Genomic DNA, 24,971 nt, shown 5'->3' with positions numbered 1-24,971 from the left:
GTTTTTACAGGAGGGCCCCTAAACTCCCTACTGCTCACAGTATCCATGACAAGGGAGTCAGGGGGAGGATGGGTGAACACATGTTCATTTCCCTAGGCTGAGACAAAATAGCGGTGTTCATTTTTCCTAGCTGTGGGCAAGGCTGAGGCCGGGGTTTGCCACACTGTGTTAGGTGTGTCAGCAACTGTCTTTATAAAGGGCAGTGCCACCCTGGACGATCCAGATGTTGAGAGGATATTTGTAACAGGGACTCTCTCGTCCCTGACCTCTTCTGCCTTCACTCCCAGACTCTGGGCCCGCACCTCCTCAACAGCTCTGGTACGCTCCTCCATCCTCCAGTACCGGGGATGCAGAGGATCCAGCTAACACCTCATCTGGGGAGGACGAAGATGAGGGCATCACGCCCTCCAAGCCTAATGGCGCGGGGGGTTCTGGCACCTCCATTTGAGTCCCCGGCACCGTAGTCTGTGGTGCCGTGCTCAGTGCCTGGGGAGAAGGGCCCACTTGTGATCCCTGGTATGACACCATGAAGACAGGGCCACTCCGCACCTGGGACAGCACTGGTTCTCTCAGTGCCAGTGTCTACTGCACCACACTTTCTGGTGCCTGCAGGAGCGGTGTCCACGCTTGCGTCGCCTCCAACTGCACCGGTGCCAATGTCGGTGTTGATGACTCTGCTTGCTCTCTCAGCGGGGCTCCCAGAGTAGTGGTTGGTGCCGACCTCGGCACCTGAGGGGTGCCAGGTGCCCTGAACAGGAGTCCTGCATCCCGCCTCTGTGCCTCGTGGATCGCCCACAGGGTCCAGAACGGTCACTGTGGTGCCCTTTGGGGGGGCCTTTGCCACTCTCCTTCTGAGGGGTGTCAGGAGTGGTGTCAGTGCCCTCTGCATCAGGATGACCTCATACTCCCACTCCAAGTTGAGCCGGAGTAAAATGAGTCCAACTCTGACGCAGACCGTGATGCTGACAACCATGGTGGTGCCGAGGGTCCCATAGCTCCCACCGGTTCCTGCGTACTCTGCACCGTCTGCCCGGCACCAAGAAAGGTGACCGTTTGCTGGGGTCTCACCTGCATCAGGGACTGTGCCAGGGTCCCTAGAGCCTGATCAGATACCTGGAACAGGGGCGATGAAGGTTCCTGGTGCAGCGTCTGTGGCAGCCTGGGAGAGCGTGGGCTCCCGCCTCGCGCTGGAGTCAACACCCACACTTCATGACCCCGGTCACGGTGTGATCTGGTGGACTCCCCTGAAGCTTGTCTTCGCCCTCTTCTCTCCTGGGATTGACCCTGTTCCCATCTTCTCTTTTTACGCAGCTCCGGGGACTGGCTCTTATGGTGCCGAGTCCTGCTCTCAGTGTCGGGAACTTTCCGACAGCACCAACGGTGCAGGAGCGCTCTGTACCGATGATGCGATGCTCTGAGTTCCCGCCGGGGAAACGTCCAGGCACAAGGCTGATTCCATTAGAAGAACTTTCAGCCGCTGAGCTCTATCTTTTAAAGTCCTGGGCTTGAAGGCTTTGCAAATAGCGCAGCGCTCCCGGAGGTGAGTCTCACCGAGGCAATTCAAACACGCCCGATACAGGTCGCTTTTGGTCATACATTTGCCACATTTTGAACAGTTTTTAAACCCCAGGGAGCCAGGCTGGAAGCTTTTTGCCACCCCAGGGGGCACCGCACCAACCCTAGGGCTACCAGCTAGGGCAAAAAGCTTCTAGCAACGGGGCACGCACTCAGCACACGCCCCAAATTGGAATGCACATGAGCAATCACTCGAAGAAAAACCAGCACTCTCTGTTTGGCAATAACCGTGGTTCAGTAGGATGTTACAGGACTAGAGATCCCTTGGCGTTGAGGATATAGTAGGGAAGCCTACCGGAGGTTTTTTACTGGGGCTGGAGCCCCCACAGCAGTCTGGCTGGGGCTGAAGCTGGTGCCAGGGCTGGAACCAGTCCCTACATCTGGAACCAGTCCCTACATGGCTGGCAGCTGGGGACAGCAGCCCAGACTTATCTGGGATCAGGGTGCAGTGCAGGCCAGCCTGTAGATAAGGGGGGGTGCAGGGGCTCCAGGTGGGTGGGAGTGGAGTCGGGGGCACCAGTGGGGTACAGAGCTGCCAGCAGGCTGGGGGGGAGGCAGGGAGACCTCCCTTCATCTGGCAAATTCCCTTGTTCGGGTCAGGTCCCAAGGGTGCCAGATGAGGGAGGTGCAACCTGTATTAAGTTAGGTTTAACTCTGCTGGAGGTAACCACTTTAATAATGAAATACAGTATTTTTATATAAGCTGAAAGGCAGGTTATCTTAGCTAAGGAGACAGAAAAAAGCCCTATCCGACCCAGTCCTCTATTTAGTCTTGGACACTAGAATGGTAAATCTCTTTACTTTACAAATGAAGGAAAATGTTACAGTAATTGCAACATATGTGAAACACTGGAAGTGCGGAAAGACAAACCAGATGCCACAGGCTGGGGATTATTTACAAACATTGTTTGTATAAATGTAATACGTATTTTTGCAGGTTAGGGATTGCATTTAACTCTACAACAAGTGTTACCAACCTTCTTCCAGGAACTAAAATGGAGGGTAACTACTACAAATCTACAGGCTGGTAAAAATCTCCTGACAACTACCACCCTCTCACCACTGAGAGCAGGGGACTTGCATATACTGGTTCAGAATGAGATCAGAATGAGTCCATAAAGAAGCATAAACTCAGAATCTCACTTTGATTTAACAATGACACAATATTCTTAACAGAGGGCAAAGTCCTCTATTAGAAAAATTTGAAGGACTGGAACCTGCGAAGGTTTCCATGTGGAAGCCAGAACCATGTAAACATAGCATGCATGCAAATGTTTTTAGGCTTTTTGTAATGTTTTTGTCATAGAATAAACACACTGTGAAAGCTGTTTACTTATACATGCTGTCATTGTCCCTTGAGATGGAGAACAGTAGAAACCATGCTGAAATCAGATCTACTGGAACAAACACAGTGAAGTGCAGGGGAAGAGCAAGTCCACATCTCTGGTCTGGAGGGAGAGGGAAACAGAGCCCCACTCACAGAAAGATGATAGCTAGAGGCCTGATAACTATAGGCACTCCTTTGACGAGACAATTCAAGGGACAGAGGCACAGCTAAGTGCAGAACTGTAACAGTAATATTTATCACTCAAAGGTGCATTGGACTCTAAAAAACTAATATTTGCAAAGCACTTGAAACTCCCTAGATGGTAAATAAAAGCACAAAGAGAAGAACGGATTGCTCGAGACTGCAATTGAACTAGCTTAAGATAATTGTCACAAAATCGTTGTTTGAGAATGGAAATTACTTGGTCAGAAACCTCTGAATGTCAGCCATCAGGCAAACATTTGTGAAGTTCAGTCCAGTGCTTACATGCCCATGGTTCACATGCAAATGAGACTGGAAAGTATAGCTCCAGCGAACAAAGAGTATGAAATAATTTGATATACCTTCACTGGATACAGCTATAAACTCAGAATGACAATGTTATATCTAAGTATGTCCAAGCGAATAAAATAAATTAACTAGCTTATCAAAGCAATGAATGATTAATGCAAAGATAAGATCACCTGAATTTCAGGAAAATGGTAACAGGCAACCAAAGCCTACAACTTACTTACTTGTGTTGTGGAACCAACTGTTATCAGGAATTTACCACCCCTCTTTAAATGTAAAAAAAGCAGGGCTCCTGACTCAACTGGTTTTAAAATAAAGGGATGAGCAAGGGATGTTAATATTTGTTAAAATAGTTAACGTTAAAACAATTAAAATTATACCAGTTAGCCCCTGGAAAGGCAGCGCAGTGCAGCTGGGGCCGGAGCCCAGCTGGCCAATGAGAACACAGCTCTGTCTGATGCCCCCAATACGGCTTGGGTCCAGCATATTGGGGCTGCTCCAGCCTGGCATGGCTGTTAGTCCAACTGCTTACTGGACCCAGTAAGTATTCCAGTAAGCCAACTGCATACCGGGTAACCGGTTAACATTTTACATCTCTAGGGTGAGCATCCATCAATTTACTCCAGACTGAATCTCATCACATTAAAAAAAGCAAAAGAGATAAAATGCACAGATTCAGTGAGAAGAATATAGCCCTTTACCTACTTTTCAGCTGAAATCTCAAAGTTGCCATTAGCATACACGTCAGATCAAAGGCACAGAATATGCAACAATTTTGATTCTCCAGCTTCCACATAATTTGAAATCTGTTGCCAAGCCATTCTGGAGGTAACAGCACTACAAAAAAGGCTTTTTACCTTAAGAACCTATATTATCTCTGCACAGAATCCATCCCCTCTGTACACAGGTTGTCACTGATAAAGAAATGGGATCTGGACATCTAGTCTTTTCCTCATTGTTCCAGTACAGATCACCATGGAATTGGACACGGAAAAGGCAAGTGCCAGCAGATAACATACTTATATTAGGAACAGAGCAAACCAGGAGTCCCTCCAAGCTGTGTGGCTGCCTAGTAAACCCTGTGCAGGATCTCAGGCTGCCATGCACAGACCTACCACAGCCAGGGGAGAGATGCCCTTCTTCGGGTCCAGCAAGGAGCTGCTAAGGCCAGTGGAAAGGTACCTTATGTGGAGGTTGTAGAATTCCTGTCAGTGAAGGTTTTCAAGAATGGGTAGTTATTTGTCTATGATAGCGGTGCCTGAGCAATCAATGGTTCTCAACATTTCCAGAGTACTGTATCCCATTCAGGAATTTGATTTTTCTTGTGTAACCCCAAGTTACACCTCACTTAAAATTACTTGCTTATCAAAATCAAAATGCCACAGCACACTGTCACTGAAAAATTGTTTACCTTCTTATTTTTACAATACTACTATAAAATAAATTGGAACATAAACGTTGTATTTGCTCAATGTATACAGAACAGTAAAAACAAGTCATTGTCTGTGTGAAATTTTAGTTTGTATTGACTTCACCAGTAGTGTTTGTGTAGTCTGTTGTAAAACTAGGGAAATGTCAAGACGAGATGATGCACCCCTGGTTGAAAAGCACCTAACTACTGGATCTCATAAGGTTTCCTCCACTAATGTGTACAAGAAACGTTATAGACTGGGTAGTCTGAAAGTAGGAAAACAAACAGAAGAGAACCTATGCACAGTGTTTCTTCCTCAGCAGGCAGTGCTATGAGATGGAAAACACTTTTGGCACTTTGTCTTTCTTGCTCTTCCAGTAAACAGGAAAGCAGCACACAGGAAAAAAGTGAGTCACAGGTGCATTTCCTGTCACTGACAATGAACTATGCGGGATATAAGTAGAAGGCAAACAACGCACCCTAACATCCTGCATCTGGGAAGTAAATGGATAGTGTGTTTACACTCATAAAAATGGGATCTCAGCCAGCCTTAGTTAGAAACACTGAAAAGGACTCTGGGTAAGTAACATTTGTAGACAGCAAGTTACACTTATTCTGTTGAAGGCATAATAATTTGTTTAACATGTGATCATACATTTCCAATCTCTTACTCTGTTAGTTAATGTTTAACTTTTTTATAATAACCCAACACTTGTTTTCAGTATAAATATATTCATGTTTTGTGTTATTAAGCAAGGTGCCAATCCTACACTGATTCATATGAATTAGCTCAACACTGAAAGTGAGCAGCGTTTGCTTAAATCTGCTTTTTTGAAGTCCCATCGTCTGCTGCTTTTACTCCTTCCTTTCCTTAGAATCATGAAAACTATTATTTTAAGATCCCAGTCACGAAAAATTGCCTCCTGCTTCCAGATTTGATATACCATTCCTCCCTATTGGTCAAAATCAAGTCTAAAATGGCTGACCCCCTGGTTACTTTTTCCCCTTTGCAGAACAAAAAGTTGCCTCCAATATAGTCTAAGAACGTACTGCAAATTTTTTATTTTGCTATGTTATTTTTCCAAGAGATATCAGGATAGAAAAGTTCCATACTAGGTCACATGTTTTGGATATGTCTGTTATTTGATCAAAAAAAGCTTTATCCATCTCCTCTTCCTATTTGGTGAACTCAGGTAAACCCTACCATGATGTCACCCCCATTTTTACCACTTTTATCTTTATTCACATACTCTCAGCTGGTCTTCCTTCCTTCCGGGCCTCAAAATAAGCACATATAATGCAATACTTATTCCTGATTATAAGACAACACCTGCTCCATTTTCACTCTGACCCTCCTTCCTGAACAAGCAACATTCCTCCTTCCTGTGTGCTTTTGTCACCTCGCCACTTTGAAACTAATGTAAAGTTCTCTTCATTGCACTGCTCTTCTCCTTCTGGAAAGATATGGGTTCAATCTAGCCAAGAAGAACTTCAAGGGGCTTAGAAAAGCTGCAGCTCCTGTTATGTTTCAAAGGAGTTAATATATCCCTGCAACACAATGGGTAACCAATGCTTCTCTGAAGTGCTCACCACATGATCACAAGAAAGCAGAATCTGAAAGAGGTGGAGGGTTCACTTGAGCATTTAAAACAAAATTTTAACCAAGTACAAATTCAACAACATTAAAAGCCAACCATTCAACCATCTTATACATAGATATATATTCCAAGTTTTAAAAAAAGAATGTCACATCAGTGCATTCTTTTCAGAAACTGAAATATACCTGTGTATTTATGGACTTTATTGTCACTATGGGCTGCACACACATCCTGACAAAGAGTTCTGAAAGTTAAAAAGGGACCTAAATTACAAGGGACAACTTTTCAAAGATACACCTCTGCTCTGGTATTCAAAAATAAATTTGTAAACATATTTTCCAAAATAGTTCACGGAAGCCTTGTAAAATACCTAACTGGCAGTACACATTCCAAATGCAGGTGCACATTTGTGTACATCTATTTACTTTTTAGTTTGGCCCCAGTTACATACACTTAACTTTTTTTTTCTATAGTTAAATGACCTCTGACCATGAAAAATTATGCTTTATTACATAAACAAGACATGCAAAGCTTTAAAAAAAATCAACATGCACAAAGTAAAGTGACATTAGAACTCACACACAAATTCATAATAGCATTAAGTATTTAAACATCTAAAGTAGTTTAACTTTTAAATAAAAAAGCCTTGTTTATATTTAAAATCTGTTGACTCTGTTTATTTATCTTAACAAGAGAAAGTTAAGGGGTAACTTCATTAGTCTAAGAATCTACATGGAGAACAAATATTTCATAATGGGCACTTCAAAGTACCAAAGAAAGTTACAATATAATACAACGGCTAGTAGTCGAAGCTAAATAAATTCAGACGGGAAACAAGGGATAATTTTTAATGGTGAGAGTAATTAGCTATCGAAACAATTTACCAGAGATCATAATGGATTCTCCATCAATGGCATTCTTCTAAATCAAGATTGACTATTTATATTCTTGGACACATCTTTTAGACATTTTGGGGAAGTCCTATAATCTGTGTTACACAAAAAACTAGACAACACAGTCCCTTCTAACTTTGCAATCTATAAATCTATCAACATATTTTAGACAATAATGTACAAGCTATTTTAAGCATATATTTAGAACTTACACAGAAATTTAAAAGTGTCTCACAAAAGTTTTTTAACACACATGTAAAATTACTTCGGCTCAAACACAGAGCTGTAAAAACACTGCCGTCAAGGGATTTACAGAGAAGTTACTCACCGTAGTAACGATGGTTCTTCGAGATGTGTCCCCGTGGGTGCTCCACGATAGGTGTCGGGCTAGCCCCGGCGCCACAGATCGGATCTTTCCAGAAGTTTCTGCTGGACCGCGCATGCACCGGTGCACGCTGCTCCCTTGCGCGCTCCCGGCTACGTGCGCGATCCGGTCCCCGCCAGTTCCTTGACCAACCGCCTCGAATGCTCCTGAAACACTAAACAGAGATCCGAAGTGGGGAGGATGGGCGGGTGGTGGAGCACCCACAGGGACACATCTCGAAGAACCATCGTTACTACGGTGAGTAACTTCTCCTCCTTCTTCGAGTGTCCCTGTGGGTTCTCCACGATAGGTGACTACCCAGCAGTAACCCAAGAAAGGAGGTGGGTAATCGGGTTATGTGCAGCTTGCCCCTGAAAGGACCGCTGTCGAAAGACGGGTATCCTCTTGGAATACCCTGTGTAAGGCATAATGCTTGGCGAAGGTGTCATAGGATGACCATGTCGCCGCTCTGCAGATGTCTTTTAGCGCAATGCCCTTGAAAAAGGCTGTTGATGCCGCCACCGCCCTGGTGGAGTGAGCCCTAGGCGGGGCCAATAAAGGAGTCTTTCTAAGTTCGTAGCACATTTTTATACAGGATACGATGTGCTTCGAGATTCTCTGAGAAGAGAGGCCTTCACCTTTTGATCTGGGAGCGAGAGAGACTAGGAGTCTATCCGTTTTTCGGAAGGACTTAGTCCTGTCTATATAAAAAGCCAGCGCCCTCCTCACGTCCAGGAGGTGTAGGCGCGCCTCTTTTTTGGAGTTATGAGGCTTTGGATAAAACGAGGGTAAGACTATAGGTTCGTTAATATGAAACTCTGAAGAAACTTTCGGAACAAAGGCTGGATGCAGCCGTAAGGTTACCGCCTCCTTGGAAAATACTGTGCAGGGTGGCGCTGCCATAACTGCCGCGAGCTCGCTCACCCTGAGAGCTGACGTGATTGCAAGAAGGAATGTCGTCTTTATCGTAAGGAGACTGAGGGAAACCGTGGCTAAGGGTTCAAATGGTGGTCCCATTAGCGCGTTAAGCACCAGGTCCAAGTTCCACGAAGGTGGAAGCGGTTTCCGAGGGCGGTACAGGTTTACCAGCCCCTTCAGGAACCTGGTAACCATGGGATGGGCGAATACCATGGGCCCTTCCTCTTCGTGTCGGAAAGCCGATATAGCGGCAAGGTGGACCTTCAACGAGGATAGGGAGAGTCCGCCTCTCTTGAGGTCCAGTAAGTATTCTAATATTACAGGTATAGGCACAGCAAGGGGAGCTAATTGCTTGGTAGAACACCATGCAGTGAATCGAGTCCATTTCTGCTTGTAGGTCTTCCTGGTGGAAGTCCTTCTGCTACTTTCTAGGACTTGTTGCACTCCCTCCATACATGCGCTCTCTAGGTAACTGAGCCATAGATTAACCATGCTTGCAGTCGCAGGCCTTGGGGGTGTGGGTGCACTACAGACCCCTGGGCTTGCGTGAGCAGGTCCGGTGCCACCGGAAGGGGCATCGGTGGGCGGTCCGACATGTGCAGGAGTAAGGGGAACCATTGCTGTCGATCCCAAGTTGGGACTACTAGGATCATGTGGGCTCTCTCTCTCCTGGCTTTTCGCAAGACCTTGTGGATGAGCACTGTGGGAGGAAATGCGTACAGCAGGGAGCCCTTCCACGAGATCGCGAATGCGTCCCCCAGGGACCCCCGCCCCAGTCCTGCCCTCGAGCAGTATTGGGGGCACTTCTTGTTGCGATGAGTGGCAAACAGGTCTGTCTGGGGAAACCCCCATGCATGAAAAATCGGTCGTAGCAGATAGGAACGGATCTGCCACTCGTGTGAGAGTGCGAAGTGCCTGCTCAACTGGTCTGTCTGCACATTGTGAACACCTGGTAAATACGAGGCTTTCAAAGGTATATTGTTGGCGATGCACCAGTTCCACAGGCGGACTGCTTCCGCACATAAGGCACGGGACTGAGCTCCTCCTTGTCGATTTATATAAAACATGGTGGAGGTATTGTCTGTATTGATCCTGACTACTTTGCCTTGTATATGGTCTCGAAAGTGTTTGCAGGCGTTGAACACTGCTCTGAGCTCCAGTATATTTATGTGCAGCGACTGTTCCGTGGGGGACCACAGTCCCTGCGTCACCTTTTTGCCCATATGTGCTCCCCACCCTATGTGCGAGGCGCCGGTGGTGAGAAAGATAGATTTTTGTGGTTGATGAACGGGTACCCCTGTTAGCATGTTCTTGGGGTTCACCCACCATTGCAGGGATCTTCGCACCTCTGTCGTGGGCGACACCACCCTGCAGACGGTGTGTGCTGCCGGTTTGTAGACGCTCGCCAGCCAGTGCTGCATGCTGCGCATATGCAATCTGGCGTTCTGTACTACGAACGTTGCTGCTGCCATATGGCCTAGCAGCTGTAAGCATGTTAGAACCGGCACCATGGGGCTGAAGGTGACGACTTGTACGAGGGAACCAATGGAGCGAAAGCGGGCATCTGGTGGATAAACCCTTGCTGTGATGGAGTTTATGCGTGCCCCTATGAACTCTATGTCCTGTGTGGGGTTGATCTTTGACTTCGCCAGGTTGATGACCAGGCCCAGTGGAGAGAACGTGCCTGCTGTAACACGTATCATGCATAGTACCTCTTCCTTCGAAGCCCCTTTCAGTAGGCAGTCGTCCAGATATGGGAATATAAACACCCCGTCTGTGCAGGTAGGCTGACACCACTGCCAGGGTCTTGGTAAATACTCTGGGGGCCGAGAAGAGGCCAAACGGCACAATCTTGTATTGGAGATGTTCTTTGCCAACCATAAACCAGAGAACACGTCTGTGAGCCGGGTGGATTGTTATATGGAAATACGCGTCTTGTAAGTCGAGGGCTGCGAACCAATCTCCACTGTCCAGTGCCGTAAGTATAGAGGCGACTGTGATCATCCGAAAGTGTTGTTTGCGCAAGTACCGACTGAGGCCTCGAAGATCTAGGATGGGCCTCCAGCCTCCTGTTTTCTTCTCTGTAAGGAAGTATCTTGAATAGAACCCTTTCCCTTGGAGTTGCTCCGGCACTCTTTCCACTGCCCCTATAAGCATAAGATGGTCCACCTCATGCTTGAGTCTCGCTTCGTGGGAGGCGTCCTTTAGATGGGGCCTGGGTGGAAGTCGTGGCGGTGGGAGCGACTGGAAGGGGATGGCGTACCCCGTGGCTATGATCTCCAGCACCCATTTGTCTGAGGTGATCTGTTGCCACTGGGCGTAGAATGGTCGGAGGCGATGATGGAACATTAGCTTTGGATGACACTGAGCGATGGTAGTGATAGTGCAGCCCTCGGTCTGTCTGTCAAACTTGTTGCCTTTGGCCCTGCCCCGAGGAGGCACGGCTCTGTTGGGAACGTCGCCTGGGAGTTCTGTACTGTTGGTGCTGTTGATGCCGCCCTTGCTCGTAGCCCCTTTGGTAGTGAGCACGCTGGGGTTGATACGGGTATCGTCTTTGCTGAGGGTAATACTTTTTCTTCCTGTATGGAGGGGTATAAATCCCCAAGGTTCTGAGAGTAGCCCTTGAGTCCGTACTGGAATGAAGGACCGAATCAGTTGATTCAGCAAACAACTTCTGTGTGTCAAAGGGGAGATCAACGATCTTCGCCTGCAGATCCCTCGGGATACCCGATGTCTGAAGCCAGGATTCCCTGCGCATGACCACTGCCGTAGCTGTTGAGCGTGACGCCGTATCTGCTACGTCGAGGGCGATCTGAACTCCTGTCCTCGAGGCTGCGTAGCCTTCCTGCACGATGGCCTTCAGCACCGGCTTCTTATCCTCTGGAAGTGAGTCCATGAGGGAAGTCAGCCTGGAGTAACTGTCAAAGTTATGGTTCGCTAGATGTGCTGCATAATTTGCCATTCTCAACAGTAGGGTAGAGGAGGAGTAGACCTTTCTGCCGAATAACTCTAGCTTCTTGGCATCTTTGTCCGTTCCCCCTGTCTTGTACTGAGAAGTTTTCGACCTCTGTTGAGACGATTCCCCCCCCACCAGAGAATTTGGTTGTGGGTGACTGAACAGGAACTCCATGCCCTTCGCCGGGACGAAGTATTTCTTATCCGCTCTCTTGTTTATAGGTGGAGCGGACGCAGGGGTCTGCCATATCTTGGTAGCGGACTCCATAATTGCTTCGTCGAGCAGAATAGCTATTTTGGAAGAGGCCGGAGGTCTCAGGTTTTTGAGGAGCTTATGGTGCTTCTCCTGCACCTCTGCTGTTTGGATGCCTTGCGTAAAGGTCATCCTTTCAAACAGCTCTTGAAACTGTTTGAGATCGTCCGGGGGGTGGACATCCTCTGGTGCCGTAGCTTCTTCAGGGGAGGACAGAGAGGAACCACTAGGGTAAGCCTCTCTGGATCCCTTTGGGTCCTGTTGACGGTGATAAATCTTCTCGCTGGAGGCTTGCGAGGGGAAATCTCGGGGTTCCAGAATCGACTCCCCCTGAGATATCTGCGTTTCCATCCCCGTCCGCGATTGCCCTCGGGGATAGTGAACCGTCCGAGGGGACCTGTCCCTGGGGGTATGCCTATGGTGTCTATGCCCCGCATGATAGGGGCAACCATGGCAACACGGGCATGGTTCCTGGGATGGAGACCTGGACCACTCTCGAGGCGCATACCCCCGGCGTCTGGGGGAGCGAGATCGCCAAGTTGATTGAGACAATGGTGAGACTGATTTGTGATAGTACTCCAGGGGGTCAAATCCCAGAAAAGGCAAGGGTGGCCCAAGCCATGGTGAGGCTGGCTGGAGGAACGGGGAGGGAGGCTCAGGGTAGACTGGGGGAGACCCCTGCCTCCTTGTTGGAGTTCGCAGCATAAGAGGAGGGCTTAGGGAGAGCAGCCCTGCAGCCCTGTCTGGAGAAGTGCTGCGGTGCCGGGTTTTCTCTGCTGCCTTTCCCCTCCCCTGTGGGGCTGACTCCGCCCCTTTCCGCGCTGGGGATCTCGGCCCCGCTGTCGGCGCCGCGCTTGGCACGCTTCATGCGGTGCTGCGCGGGTGGTCTCCCCCGGCACCTGCAGGCCGCGTGCCTGCGAGCTCTGCACTGTTGGCGCCCCGGGGGTCTGTGCCGCTAGCTGCGGTGCCGCTGGTTCCGGCGCTTGCCTGGCCACCGCTCTGCCCGCGGTGCGGGCCGGCCGTTTGATTATCGGAAGCTCAGCCTCTGCCACGTGTGCTGCCGCCGCTCGTCTGTGATTGTGGCTGGGGGCTATGTGCTGCACCCGTCCTGCTCGCTGTGGCTGCCAGCAGGGATCAGGTTGGCGAGATTTTCCCCCGTTTCTGCACTGACGGGGTGAGGGAAGCCGCCTTTCTTTTATAACCCCCTGCGGGTCCCTCTTGTTGGGGCCGCTCCGGCACGTCTGGCTGGAGGGCCTTGTCAAAGAGCAGCATTTTTAGCTGCATTTCTCTGTCCTTCCTTGCTCTAGCCGTGAGCTTTGTGCAGAAGGGGCATTTTTGGGTGACGTGAGATTCCCCCAGGCACCTAATACACTGACTGTGCCCATCGGAGGCCAGCATAGCCTCGCGGCATGACTCACACTTCTTGAATCCTGAAGAGGACATTGCGGTGAGTCTTTGAGTTGTTAATAGTGTACTTAGCACCTTTTCTGTGCGTGTTCCCCTCTCGGACCCAGCCTGCTGCGGCAGGAGGCCTAATGGCCTTACATCCCCGTGCCTCCGCTGCTCCTCTTGTTTCTAAGGCTTTTATATACTTTTTTTTTTTTTTGCAATAAGAAAAATAACAAGCTAACTTAAAGACTGAAAGACTGAAAAGAAATTCTAAAAACACTTAAAACATTAAATACGCTGACTCTGGCTGCAGCCTGAGCGGATTACGTCTGCAGCCGATGGTGGTTAAGAAGGAACTGGTGGGGACCGGATCGCGCACGTGGCCGGGAGCGCGCAAGGGAGCGGCGCGCGCCGGCGTATGCGCGGTCCGGCAGAAAGTGCTGGAAAAGATCCGATCTGCGGCGCCGGGGCGAGCCCAACACCTATTGTGGAGCACCCATGGGGACACTCAAGGAAGAATCTTAAGGTACACCCGTGGTACTCAAATACTAATGTAGCTCTTTGTCTACAGAAGCTTTATATAACTAATTAAATTCTATATACTGTGGCATTATCATTTTATAATTCATAATATTAAAATTGAGAGTTCTAAAATCTTTAAATATTTTACAATGGAAGTCTTAGTCATCAGTCACTTCATCTGACAAAAGTTAATCACATAAAATGTTTGTATTCTAAAGGGGGTGATCCGAACTAAAACTCTTTCCTTCCTGATGGCAATTCTGTACTTTTGTTTGACAGAGGATGTTAATGGCATGGAGGAAATTAATGTCAACATCAAGTCAAAAATATATTGTGGAGAAAGCCACAAACATGTTTGCTTTCCCTTATATTAAAGGCTTATTTTTCATGATACCTTCTAGCAGACAGAAACAAACATGACCTCAAGAATACAAATTAGTCATGATTCAAAGCAAGTTTCATAAATCAGTTCAAGCACCTTTATATTTTATAAATGCAGAAATCTTCACCCACCTTCGCCTGAATGTTATCAGAGCAGAAACAGCATTACCAGAACCAAGACTATTCAAAATCTATCAGTGTACTTAGATTTCAAGCTAATTACTTCTCTTGCCCTAGTTAACACTAGATATTTATGTTCATAAGTGTTTTCACATTTCTGTTCTCACAAGTAGAACAAAGTATTTCTTGTATGATCAGATTTAGCAGGCAGAAAGTTAAAGTTGGTTGCCCCCAAAATGGAAAACAATACTCAATGCAAAAAACAAAAACTGGCCTCCAAATGGATGAAAAGAACTGCATGTCAAAATTCAGAATCTGCACTTACTCTTTACCCCTTTCTTCCCCTTTCGTTCCTTCTTGTACTGTTCCTTCAGTTTACTTATTAGTCCCTGGTCTACATCCCAAACCTCAGCAGTTGGGGACAGGTCATCTTTGTCTACATGCAGCACATTATTAAAAGAAAAAAATCAGCAGTTGGCAATGCAAGCTGTTGGCAGTTGACGGTTATAGCTTAACAATAATCAACAAGAAGTTCTTAGATTATACTTTAGAATATTTTAAAGGTGCAGTCTCAGTTTCATCACTTACAGTTTATAAAGTATTAAATTCCATTTTACGCTGTTTTCATTAAAATATTTACCATAACAACATCCAAATATTATTTTATGCTGATTTTGTTACCAAGAAGAAAATTTGAGTATTTTTCTTTAAATAGCTGTTTGTGTTGAATAATGAATTTATGCTACTAAATACTCAAAGGTATCTAATGTACTTAAGGTTACTGCATCTTTAGAAAGACAGTGTTAAGAAATTATTCAGCCAGCTCTGAATAAGCAAATTAATATATTTCATGCTCTATAACTCATGAAAGTGCAAGATGAGTAAGTATGTCAGTGCCATTTTGTTCATGAAAAAAACAACCATGCATCCTTTCACACACTAATCCTACAAGCACAAGATACTAAGGCTTTATCATTAAAGGGCATGATGCATAAATGTTATCAGGAAGACAGAATTTCACATACAACCCTGTATATGAAGGTTAATAAAGAACATTCACAAAAGTGAAGACAGTCTGACAGACCATTACATTCCTTCTGATCTTCAATTATAATTAACAGAAGCCCAAGATTCTCACAATTTTTTAAGTTCATCTATTCATTTTGAAACAAACCAGCAAATTTGTGCCAGCTAAATAAAAAAACACCACTACTGTTAATCAACAATCAAAAATCCCTATTTAATGGGAAGTCTGTGATTATGGAAAGAAAGAAAAACTATCTTGCAATATTTCAAAGGTCTCCCCCTTACACATAATACAAGAATAACATTTGGAGTCTTGAATTTTTGGGTTTTACAAATTATTTTAAAAACAGAAGACCAGTAAATAAAAAAATTTAACTACAACTGTTTCCCTGCAATGCAGGTGGGTTTTTCTTTGTTTTGTTTTTTTTTTTAAGCAAAATACTATAGGTTATCATTGAGATAGTGCAGAAAATACTGATAGGTATTAATCCTGATTAGACCAAAAAGGACAATGTTTTGGTTAAGATACCAAACTTGGACTCATAAAATGTAGGTCCTGTTCATGCCTCTGTCCAGATGTTTTCAGGTGGTGTTTAATCTGAGCCTCAGTTTACCTTCTATAAATAGAGGATTGTTCCTTATCTCACAAGGGTGAAGTACATTCATGCATGTACCTGTGGTGATTAAGATATTAGTGTGATATGTCCCTTAGCAATTTTACAAATACATTTTGCACATTATTTTCTCCATTCCCCTCTGACAAGACAAAACAAATATTAAATTATAATAAAAAGCTATCATATTTGCCATACAGCAAATTTGTCGAAATAGTCTCTTCTGGCACTCTACATTCATTTGAAGGCTGTGTAAATTTATTTTTCTTCCTCTTTATTTAATATAGTTTGAATACTCTGGCTCTAAAGGTCACTTTTTAGGAAAATGTGTTGCATGAAAGGGGTAAGCAAAGCCCTGCCCTGTCACTGCTGAAACAGTAGAACGAAATTTAATTGGGTTAATGGCAGCGGGGCATTGGGACGGATCCTTACATCAAACTAACTGAATTTAGTTCCATTATTTCAGCAGTGGCAGGGCCACAGAAAACCCCTCACTTGTCTTGCTACCAGAGCAGCCACACCCATCCAGTGGGTGCGGCTTGGCTCACCTCCACCTGTGGAACACCTCCACACCAGCTTTCCTTCTGCTGGGAGCACATAGCCATCTGGTGTAGGCTCCCCAGCCAGCGCCACGGATGGGTTAGTCCAGGGGCCAGTATGTGGCGGAGACAGGTTAATCCTAGGGAAGGTGGGAGGGCGGGACTGGGGCTGAGTGGAGTTAATCCTGGGGATGGGTGGGCAGGTTTGCGAGATGGGGAGTAAAGCCTGGAGAAGGGGGGCGTGTTTGGGGGCCAAGGCAGACAGTGCTTGGGAATGGGGTTCCGCAAAATTCTTTTGAGTTTAAAAGGGTTCTATAGCCAAATAAAATAGGGAAACACTGATCTATGGAGTTAATCTATATTCAGAATTATAAAAAATAATGAAAAAGTTTACTAAATAGTTAATATCCAGTCAAAACTGGAGTGACAGCAAAGCAAGCCCTGGGCATTGGTCTGTGGACCTGCACAAAGGAAATAAGTTAGAAATCTGAGAAAGTAATACAATAAAGAAGTAGGTTTTACACGTCAAAATTAATTTACATCTATAGGGTATACAAACAACTGGATTCTACATATCCAACCACTTAAACAGAACGAAAAAGGAAGCTATGAATGTAACAAAACAACAGGAGGTTGTGGATAGAAGTACAAAAAACAACAAAAAAATAAGGTTGCATAAGTACTAGGATGAAAAAGGATACAAGAGCAACAAAGGGATTTAAGCTTCTGTAAAAGTCAAGTTAAACTTCGTAATTTGACCCATACACAGAGTATAACCTGTAAGTAAAGTATACACCAACTAAAAAAAAGCAAACATGACTCTAGGATGCATTAACAGGTGTGTTGTGAACAAGACATGAGAAGTCATTCTCCCGCTCTACTCTGCGCTGGTTAGGCCTCAGCTGGAGTATTGTGTCCAGTTTTGGGCACCACAGTTCAGGAAGGATGTGGAGAAATTGCAGAGGGTCCAGAGGAGAGCAACGAGAATGATCAAAGGTCTACAGAACATGACCTATGAAGAAAGGCTCAAAGAATTGGGCTTGTTTAGTTTGGAAAAGAGAAGATTGAGGGGGGCATGATAGCAGTCTTCAGGTATCTAAAAGGGTGTCATGAGGCAGAAGGAGGGAACTTGTTCTTCCTTGCCTCTGAGGATAGAACAAGAGGCAATGGACTTAAATTGCAGCAGGGGAGGTTCAGGTTGGACATTAGGAAAAAGTTCCTAACTGTCAGGGTGATCAAACACTGGAATGAATTGCCAAGGGAGGTGGTAGAATCTCCATCACTGGAGATATTTAAGAAGAGGTTAGATAGATGGCTTTCAGGGATGGTCTAGAAAGTGCTTGGTCCTGCCATGAGGGCAGGGGGCTGGACTCGATGGCCTCTCGAGGTCCCTTCCAGTCCTACTCTTCTATGATTCTATAAAAACTACAGATAGCCCATATAATTTGGTTATAACTGATGGAGATTTGGAGCCCATGTCAACCACACTCTTCCTTACAGCACCTTTCTTTAAAAAATACCACACAAGTTCAAACATCATTAAATACGCATTTAATGCTTTCTACATCCCACAGAACTGTTTATCAATCTTAATTCATTATTTAAAGAAAATCTGAACTAGCAGTATAAATATTAGCTTTTTTCTGACTCTTAATAGACTACATTAGCAGCTAGCTTTCAAAAATCATGATCAACTTTGTAATTATAGTTTTAATTTAATAATTTTTCTCATCTGTATAAGAAAAATCAATTTAACACAGGCCTCAACATGTCCTAAAGCTCTGGACTGAAACCAAATCTAAATCTAGATTTGGAGACTGACTTTACTCATACAGGTACAAAATATATAAGAGGCTGGAGCTTGACGAAGGAAAAGCTGATTTCAAAAATCAAGAGAGAAGGATTGTAGGGGTGGGTCAGGAATATAAATCAGGAGCATCAAAATACTGCTCCCCTCAATAGCAAAACAGAGACAAATTTGAAATAGGTTAACCACAGTCCAACTGTTAACACTATACTACGTATGGGGATAAAATTTGTAATACCCAACATCCTAGTTACCGCCTACTTGGCCAGCATCTAGTCATCACAAGCATCCACACATCCATTCTGTCTGAAAGAGGATGTATTACAGCTGTAAGTATACTGTTATGAGCAAGTGTTCAAACAGAACTAAACACCTGATGGTATTTGCTTCTTACCCCATTCTGTCCCATCCCCTGAACTTCTTGCTTCTCCAGCTCCCTCTCCATCTTCTGCTGTTACTAAAAAATCAAATTCTTTCAGAGCTTCTTCAGTATCAGGGTCATCCGTAAGGTCGGCAGCTAAACCTTCATTACCAATCTGCAAGTGGATAACAAAATGCACATAAATATTGTGTTTTAAGGAAATTACCTCTATCACATAAAATAAGACAAAGTTTTCTGCCTGTAAGAAGAAACTCATTTAAAATGTGAGTCAGGAGTGGGATTGATCATTTTAAAAATGAATTGAACTACGAAGTGTAGGAAGCGAAGTGTGTGCAACTAGTCAGAGTTATTTCAGTTTCTCTACAATTTAAAGAAAAACAATCTCCTGACAAGGCAGGTGCAAGCTCTGTTTACCTCAAGCCAAGACTCTCGCATTCCAGGTATTGAAGAAAAAGCAAGACACTGCACCAGAGGACCATCATGCTGAAGTGTTTCAGATGGAACATGAACCTCTCTATTCCAATGACCACAGAGTCAAGTAAACAAATGTAACAAAAACTAAATGACTGGAGAAGTTTCAGGAAGAGTCAGCCAGGTCCCATATAGGATGAACAACTTCACAAAAATATTAGGATTGGGAGAAAAGTAACTCCATCTGCTACACTGGCATAAAACGTGTATCTCTGATAAACTCTTCTTCCCAGCCCACCACTGTAAAGCACTTAGTTTCTTCTCCTTGTAGATAATTTCTGCCCTTTCCAGAACTTCTTCAGGATACACACTAATACAAACAGGCTGCGTCTACACGTGCACGCTACTTCGAAGTAGCGGCAGTAACTTCGAAATAGCGCCCGTCACGTCTACACGTGTTGGGCGCTATTTCGAAGTTGAAATTGACGTTAGGCGGCGAGACGTCGAAGTCGCTAACCCCATGAGCGGATGGGAATAGCGCCCTACTTCGACGTTCAACATCGAAGTAGGGACGTGTAGACGATCCGCGTCCCGCAACATCGAAATAGCGGGGTCCTCCATGGCGGCCATCAGCTGGGGGGTTGAGAGATACTCTCTCTCCAGCCCTTGCGGGGCTCTGTGGTCACCGTGGGCAGCAGCCCTTAGCCCAGGGCTTCTGGCTGCTGCTGCTGCAGCTGGGGGTCCGTGCTGCATATACAGGGTCTGCAACTAGTTGTTGGCTCTGTGTATCTTGCACTGTTTAATGAAAGTGTGTCTGGGAGGGGCCCTTTAAGGGAGCGACTTGCTGTTGAGTCCACCCCGTGACCCTGTCTGCAGCTGTGCCTGGCTCCCTTATTTCGATGTGTGCTACTTTGCCGTGTAGACGTTCCCTCGCTGTGCCTATTTCGATGTTGGGCTGAGCAACGTCGAAGTTGAACATCGACATTGCCAGCCCTGGAGGACGTGTAGACGTTATTCATCGAAATAGCCTATTTCGATGTCGCAACATCGAAATAAGCTATTTCGAAGTTGGGTGCACGTGTAGACGTAGCCACAGTGTCCTCCATTTTAGAGGCTCCACAAAGAAAACAAATTACCACTAAAATGAGAAGCAGATGTTGTTCTTGGGAGCTCACCACTACAAATCTATGATCTGATGAAAGCTCTTGCTAAATCATTCCGCAATCATCCCTAAAAGAATAAAGTACATTACTTCTGCATTACCCTTAGCTAGCTGAGGCAGTGAGGCTATGTTTAGACTGCAGGCTTCCGTTAAAATTTCTGTCAACAGAAGTTTTGTCTACAGAGAGTGCATCTGAACTGCAGATCACTTGGAAGAGACCTGCTGGTCAGGAGCATTCTGCTGACATCCCTGTACAGCTGGTTCCACGAGGAAGATACGTCTCGACAGAGAAGGATTTTCTGACATTTGGCCCCATGTGAATGGGCCAAATGTCAGAAAATCCTATTCCAACAGAACTATCAACAAAAGATACACAAACTGCAGTGCACAATTTTCCTATCTTTTGCCAACAGTTCCCCGCAGTCTGGACACAGCCTGAGATTGAAAACAGGAAAAATAGTTGGCTCTATACAGAGAACATTTGCCACAAGGTCACCAAGGCTGTATCTACACTATAAAAATAACTTAGAAGTTGCTTACTTCGAAGTACAGCTTTGAAGTAAGTAAAGTCCGAAGTTGAGCATCTACACACACCCTACTTCGAAGTTAAGCTTTGTAGTCAGGGCACTAACTCCATTCCCAGGAGTGGAGTAAGGAGTTTGAAGTTGGGTTCCCTACTTCGAAGTTAGGGAAAATGTATGCAGACTCTCTGCTGGCTACTTTGAAGTAGTACCTAGCTTCGAAGTTAGTTCCTAATGTAGACACACCCCAAGCCAGTTATTAACTTGAAACTTTAAAAATGACAAAAAGAGAGAAGGCTCTGAAATGCTAGTAGTGCAGAGAAAAACAAAATTATTCTATCTCTAAGAGCAAGAAGCAAAAAAAACAATAAAATTTTGATAGCAATTTTAGTTACCGTACTCATATCTACTCACTAAGATGTTGTAAGCACTAATTATTTTGTTTTCACAAAAATTTAAGATTATTCTTGAAAAAATTCCTTTCCAAAAAATGAAATATTCTGCACACAATATTTTAAAGTGCTACAAAATGTACTTACTATAAGACCATTTTCCATTATTTACTGACAAATATTTTGAAATAAATTACCAGTGTAACTGAACAGTGAATTATTGTTGTGTGTTTTGACAATTCAAATATGCAGCACTTTACACAAATTTACATTTTTAAAACTTTTCAAAGCAGAATTCCCTTTGGAATACCAGGGTTCTGAGTGGTGCAATCTGGGCTTTGCATAGGTTGGTGGAAATCTGGATAGAGGGGGACAGGGACTGTGCCAGGAAGAGGAGGGAGGGGGAAGGAGATGAAGGTAGTTAGAGCTCAGTGTCAGGGTGGACGTAAGTTGGGCTTATGGGATTATGGGGTCAGAGTACAGCTGGTTGGGGCTCAGTGGAAGGGGGACCAGGTGTGGGGTACTCCTAGTGCAGGGGTGAATCAGTGAGGAATCTCGGGTGTGGGAGGGCTATTGATATGGTAGGGGCTTGAACGGGGATTGTTCCAGGCGGATGGGTGAGGGGAATGGTCACTGTACAGGGAGACGCTCCCTGTCTGCCCAACCCCCATGTATCCAGCCCCCACATCTACACAAACACAACTAGAACTCCCCTCAGCCTCAGTCTCCCTCTATCCCACTAGTACAGTTTTCTGAAGCCAGAAGAAGTTTCTGGGGCTTCTTTTAACCAATCCCTCCTGCTCCCTGCAGAGAAGGAGGAATGGGAACTCTGTGTCTGTCCTCTTCCACCCTCGCCAGCTGGAACTAGTGACCCTGTATGGCCAGGGCATCCCAAACCCCACTCCTCACTGAAATTTGCCTCTCCCCTGGCTCCCTGAACAGATGCATCTGGGATGTCAGAAGGAGACAGTGAGCACTGACTGGCACAGCTTCTCTTTGCTTCTCTATAGAAGCCATTTCCTACAAGGAAAGAAAAGGATTCGAAAGGGGAGGGAGGGAGGGCGGCACAGGGGACATTTTTCTGCTACACTGCAGGTGCACAGAATTCCCCCAGGAGTAGAAGAGGGCGAAGAAAAAAAAAAAAAAGAATATTATAGGATCAACAACAAAACATACTAATACTACCTGCCTATTTACATACCATACAGATAAAGAAGGGTAACTATTTCCACACAATTTACTGATGTATATTTATAAAACATTGGCTTCCAAAAGGCTATAACCACTTCTTTCAGTATATCAGATGTATGTGACCAAAGACAACAGTAAAATATCTTTACTTTGTGTTTTTTATTTATCCGATGCTTTTCTTTTCCTTCTGCAATATCTTCTATCATGTCATTCTCTTCTTCTTCATCACTATCATCTGCATTTTCTAAGAAATTAAATGTTTCAAGAACATCACCAGAGTTCCTATGGGGAAAAAATAACCACAACACGTTGGATAGTCAAATTTATGAGCTGACTTACAGTGAAGGGATTTAGGGCATTAATTAAGTCATATATAACTCTACTATCTAACTTTGAAAAGTCTTTAAAAGACAATAAAAAAATCCAGAAAAAGTTTTGTCCATCTAAACCTATGGGATTACTCAGGGAGAAAAGCAATGCTCAGCAAGTATGGCAGAATTTAACAACATTCCCTGTGTTAAGAGAACCTTAAATTATTAAAGCTGAAACAAATATTTCATTTTCACATCATGCACTTCTCCCTCCCACAGTACAAGTTGATATATACGAAAAATCTGATTGGTGAATGTCATTTATGCTTACAGACTCCTTATACATTAATCAGTTTACTTTCAGGTTCTCATGCCTTCACATACCTACAATAGTTGGATGATATAACTAATGTGTCACTAACCAGAAAAAGAAACTTAATAGCTGAAGCTTATATGAGTCCAACTGGCTTCTTGGAACTTGCATAGCATAGCTGTCTGAATCTAAGAACTGAATCAGCATATAAGTAGGCTATGTGGGCAAATTATCAAGCATATACCAATTTCACATCTTTGCCTACCTTTTGATTTCCTGTCCCTTTTGCTTAGATGAAGGAGATTCACCTCCATTAAGAATCTGTTCTAAGTTCTTTGTCTCCACTGAGCCATTTGGTTCTGAACTGGAGAGCCCAAGTAAAGACCTTACCCTCTGAGACCGTACATCCAATATTGTGTCCGTGTAACCTACTTCCTGAAGATACCTAGTTTGGTTGTAAAAAAAGGAAAGAAGAGAAAAGACATTTATGAGAAAAAGAACGGATCTAGCAGGGTCTGCTGCTGAAAACACTGTAACAAAATTATATTGATAACACTAAAGGGGGGAGAAAGGAAGCTAAGTGACTTCATTTAATTTATTGAAAGGAAACCTACCACCACCCAGATTCCAAGTGTTCCACCTATGGTTTGCTCCTTGTTTCATTTCTCAGGGTTAAAAACAGTGACACACCTGCAACTCTCTCTAGTAGTACCACTACAAGGAATAATGCAGTTTACATTATCTTGCATACTGAATCAATATTTTCCCATCTTGAATATATGAATTTCCATAGCAAAGTGAAAATCTGTAAATAATTCCTGAAGCTACAGAAAAAAAATATACTCTACTATATTACTTACTGTCTTAATAATTGCCTGCCTTGCTTCCAGGTCAGCTGACTATTTTGAGGTACTGTAGGAACCTCTGTGTCTTTGGTTTCTTCTGAAATGCAAGGAGATATGCATGACTGTTGCTCATTTAGTATACCAATTTTAAAGACTTTGGAGGGATGTGAAGCTTTCACTTAAACCTTTTCAAATCACATACAATTTTGCAACAATACTAGTGATTGATGTATGTGGTCATCTGCTTGACAAGCCTAACCCTAGACTCAAGATGGTGTCCTTTACAAATTCACATTCCACAATCGCACTGATGATTGACAGATCCAAGAACATTTATAATTGGTTATTGTTGAAGTGCTGAATTTGATTTTACCAATAAAATCTGGTCTTACATTGTTGCACATATTAGAACATTTGTACATATCACTTACAGCCTTTTTTCTACCTTTATCATACATTGTAAGTTTTCTGATACAAAGTTGATGAACTGCCATTATTTAGAGAGAGTACCTTAAAGGCTATTCCAGGTAAAGTCAACTATTCTATTATATGACATTAGAGCAGCTGATCTCTTCAAGCTAATTAATTCATTCATTCTTTGTGGAACTGTAAACAACTGTACACAAAGCACTTAAGATTCATTTTCATTCTTTATTCGACTATATTTAACAATTAAATACATGTAATTGAACTGGTTAGCAGAAACTTGACTTTTCCTCTAAAGAGAAATCTGAAATTTAAAAAAAAAATTAATAAAAAAGAAATCGTAATATTTTTACTAATATTGTTTAAATAAGTTCTATTAACTTGCATGTGGAGAAAACTACAGTAATTTGTCAAAAAATACAATATTATTTTATTCTTCAATAGCAACTGATACCTTGTGCCCATTCTACTTTAACGTATGTTTAGTATGCCAACCTATAAATTATGGAGTAAAGAACTATGAGGAACACAGCTGTAGAGAGAATTCAGAACTAAGACTTGACTGTATGTAAAATAAATGTTAAAAATAAACGTGAAGCACATAATCTGGACCATATTTCAAGCAAGAGCAGAAATGCCTGAACATGTGGCCATATGGCAATAGCCCCAATGGGCTGGAGCAGAGGGTTAGTTAATCATTAATATCCCTACTTTTCACAGAATTAACGAATACTGTAATTGGAAGGAACCTCAAGGCAGGCCCAAGCAACATAGACGATGAATATCACAGGATAAAGCAAAACAAACAGTTTGTT

At 44.2% G+C, this 24,971-nt stretch overlaps 1 protein-coding gene across 3 annotated transcripts in view; it reads right to left on the bottom strand.

Moving 5' to 3' along the window:
* The window catches only part of STRN3 (striatin 3), a 111,310-nt gene that overhangs the window by 50,721 nt on the left and 35,618 nt on the right, over window positions 1-24,971 (bottom strand). For 2 of the 3 annotated variants that reach the window (XM_074996897.1, XM_074996898.1), the window contains exons 4-7: window positions 23,746-23,827; window positions 23,151-23,330; window positions 22,411-22,543; window positions 18,597-18,738 (exon numbers count right to left, since the gene is read on the bottom strand). In XM_074996897.1, the coding sequence (XP_074852998.1) occupies window positions 18,597-18,738; window positions 22,411-22,543; window positions 23,151-23,330; window positions 23,746-23,827 (537 nt within the window). Of the gene's footprint in view, window positions 1-14,541; window positions 14,653-18,596; window positions 18,739-22,410; window positions 22,544-23,150; window positions 23,331-23,745; window positions 23,828-24,971 lie in introns of all 3 variants that reach the window. The other variant, XM_074996896.1, reaches the window with a different exon arrangement.

The sequence above is a fragment of the Carettochelys insculpta genome, chromosome 6, assembly GCF_033958435.1.
Source record: "Carettochelys insculpta isolate YL-2023 chromosome 6, ASM3395843v1, whole genome shotgun sequence".
Lineage (NCBI taxonomy): Eukaryota > Metazoa > Chordata > Testudines > Carettochelyidae > Carettochelys > Carettochelys insculpta.
The sequence above is the reverse complement of the archived record's forward strand: the minus strand, read 5'-3'. Positions and strand labels throughout refer to the sequence as shown.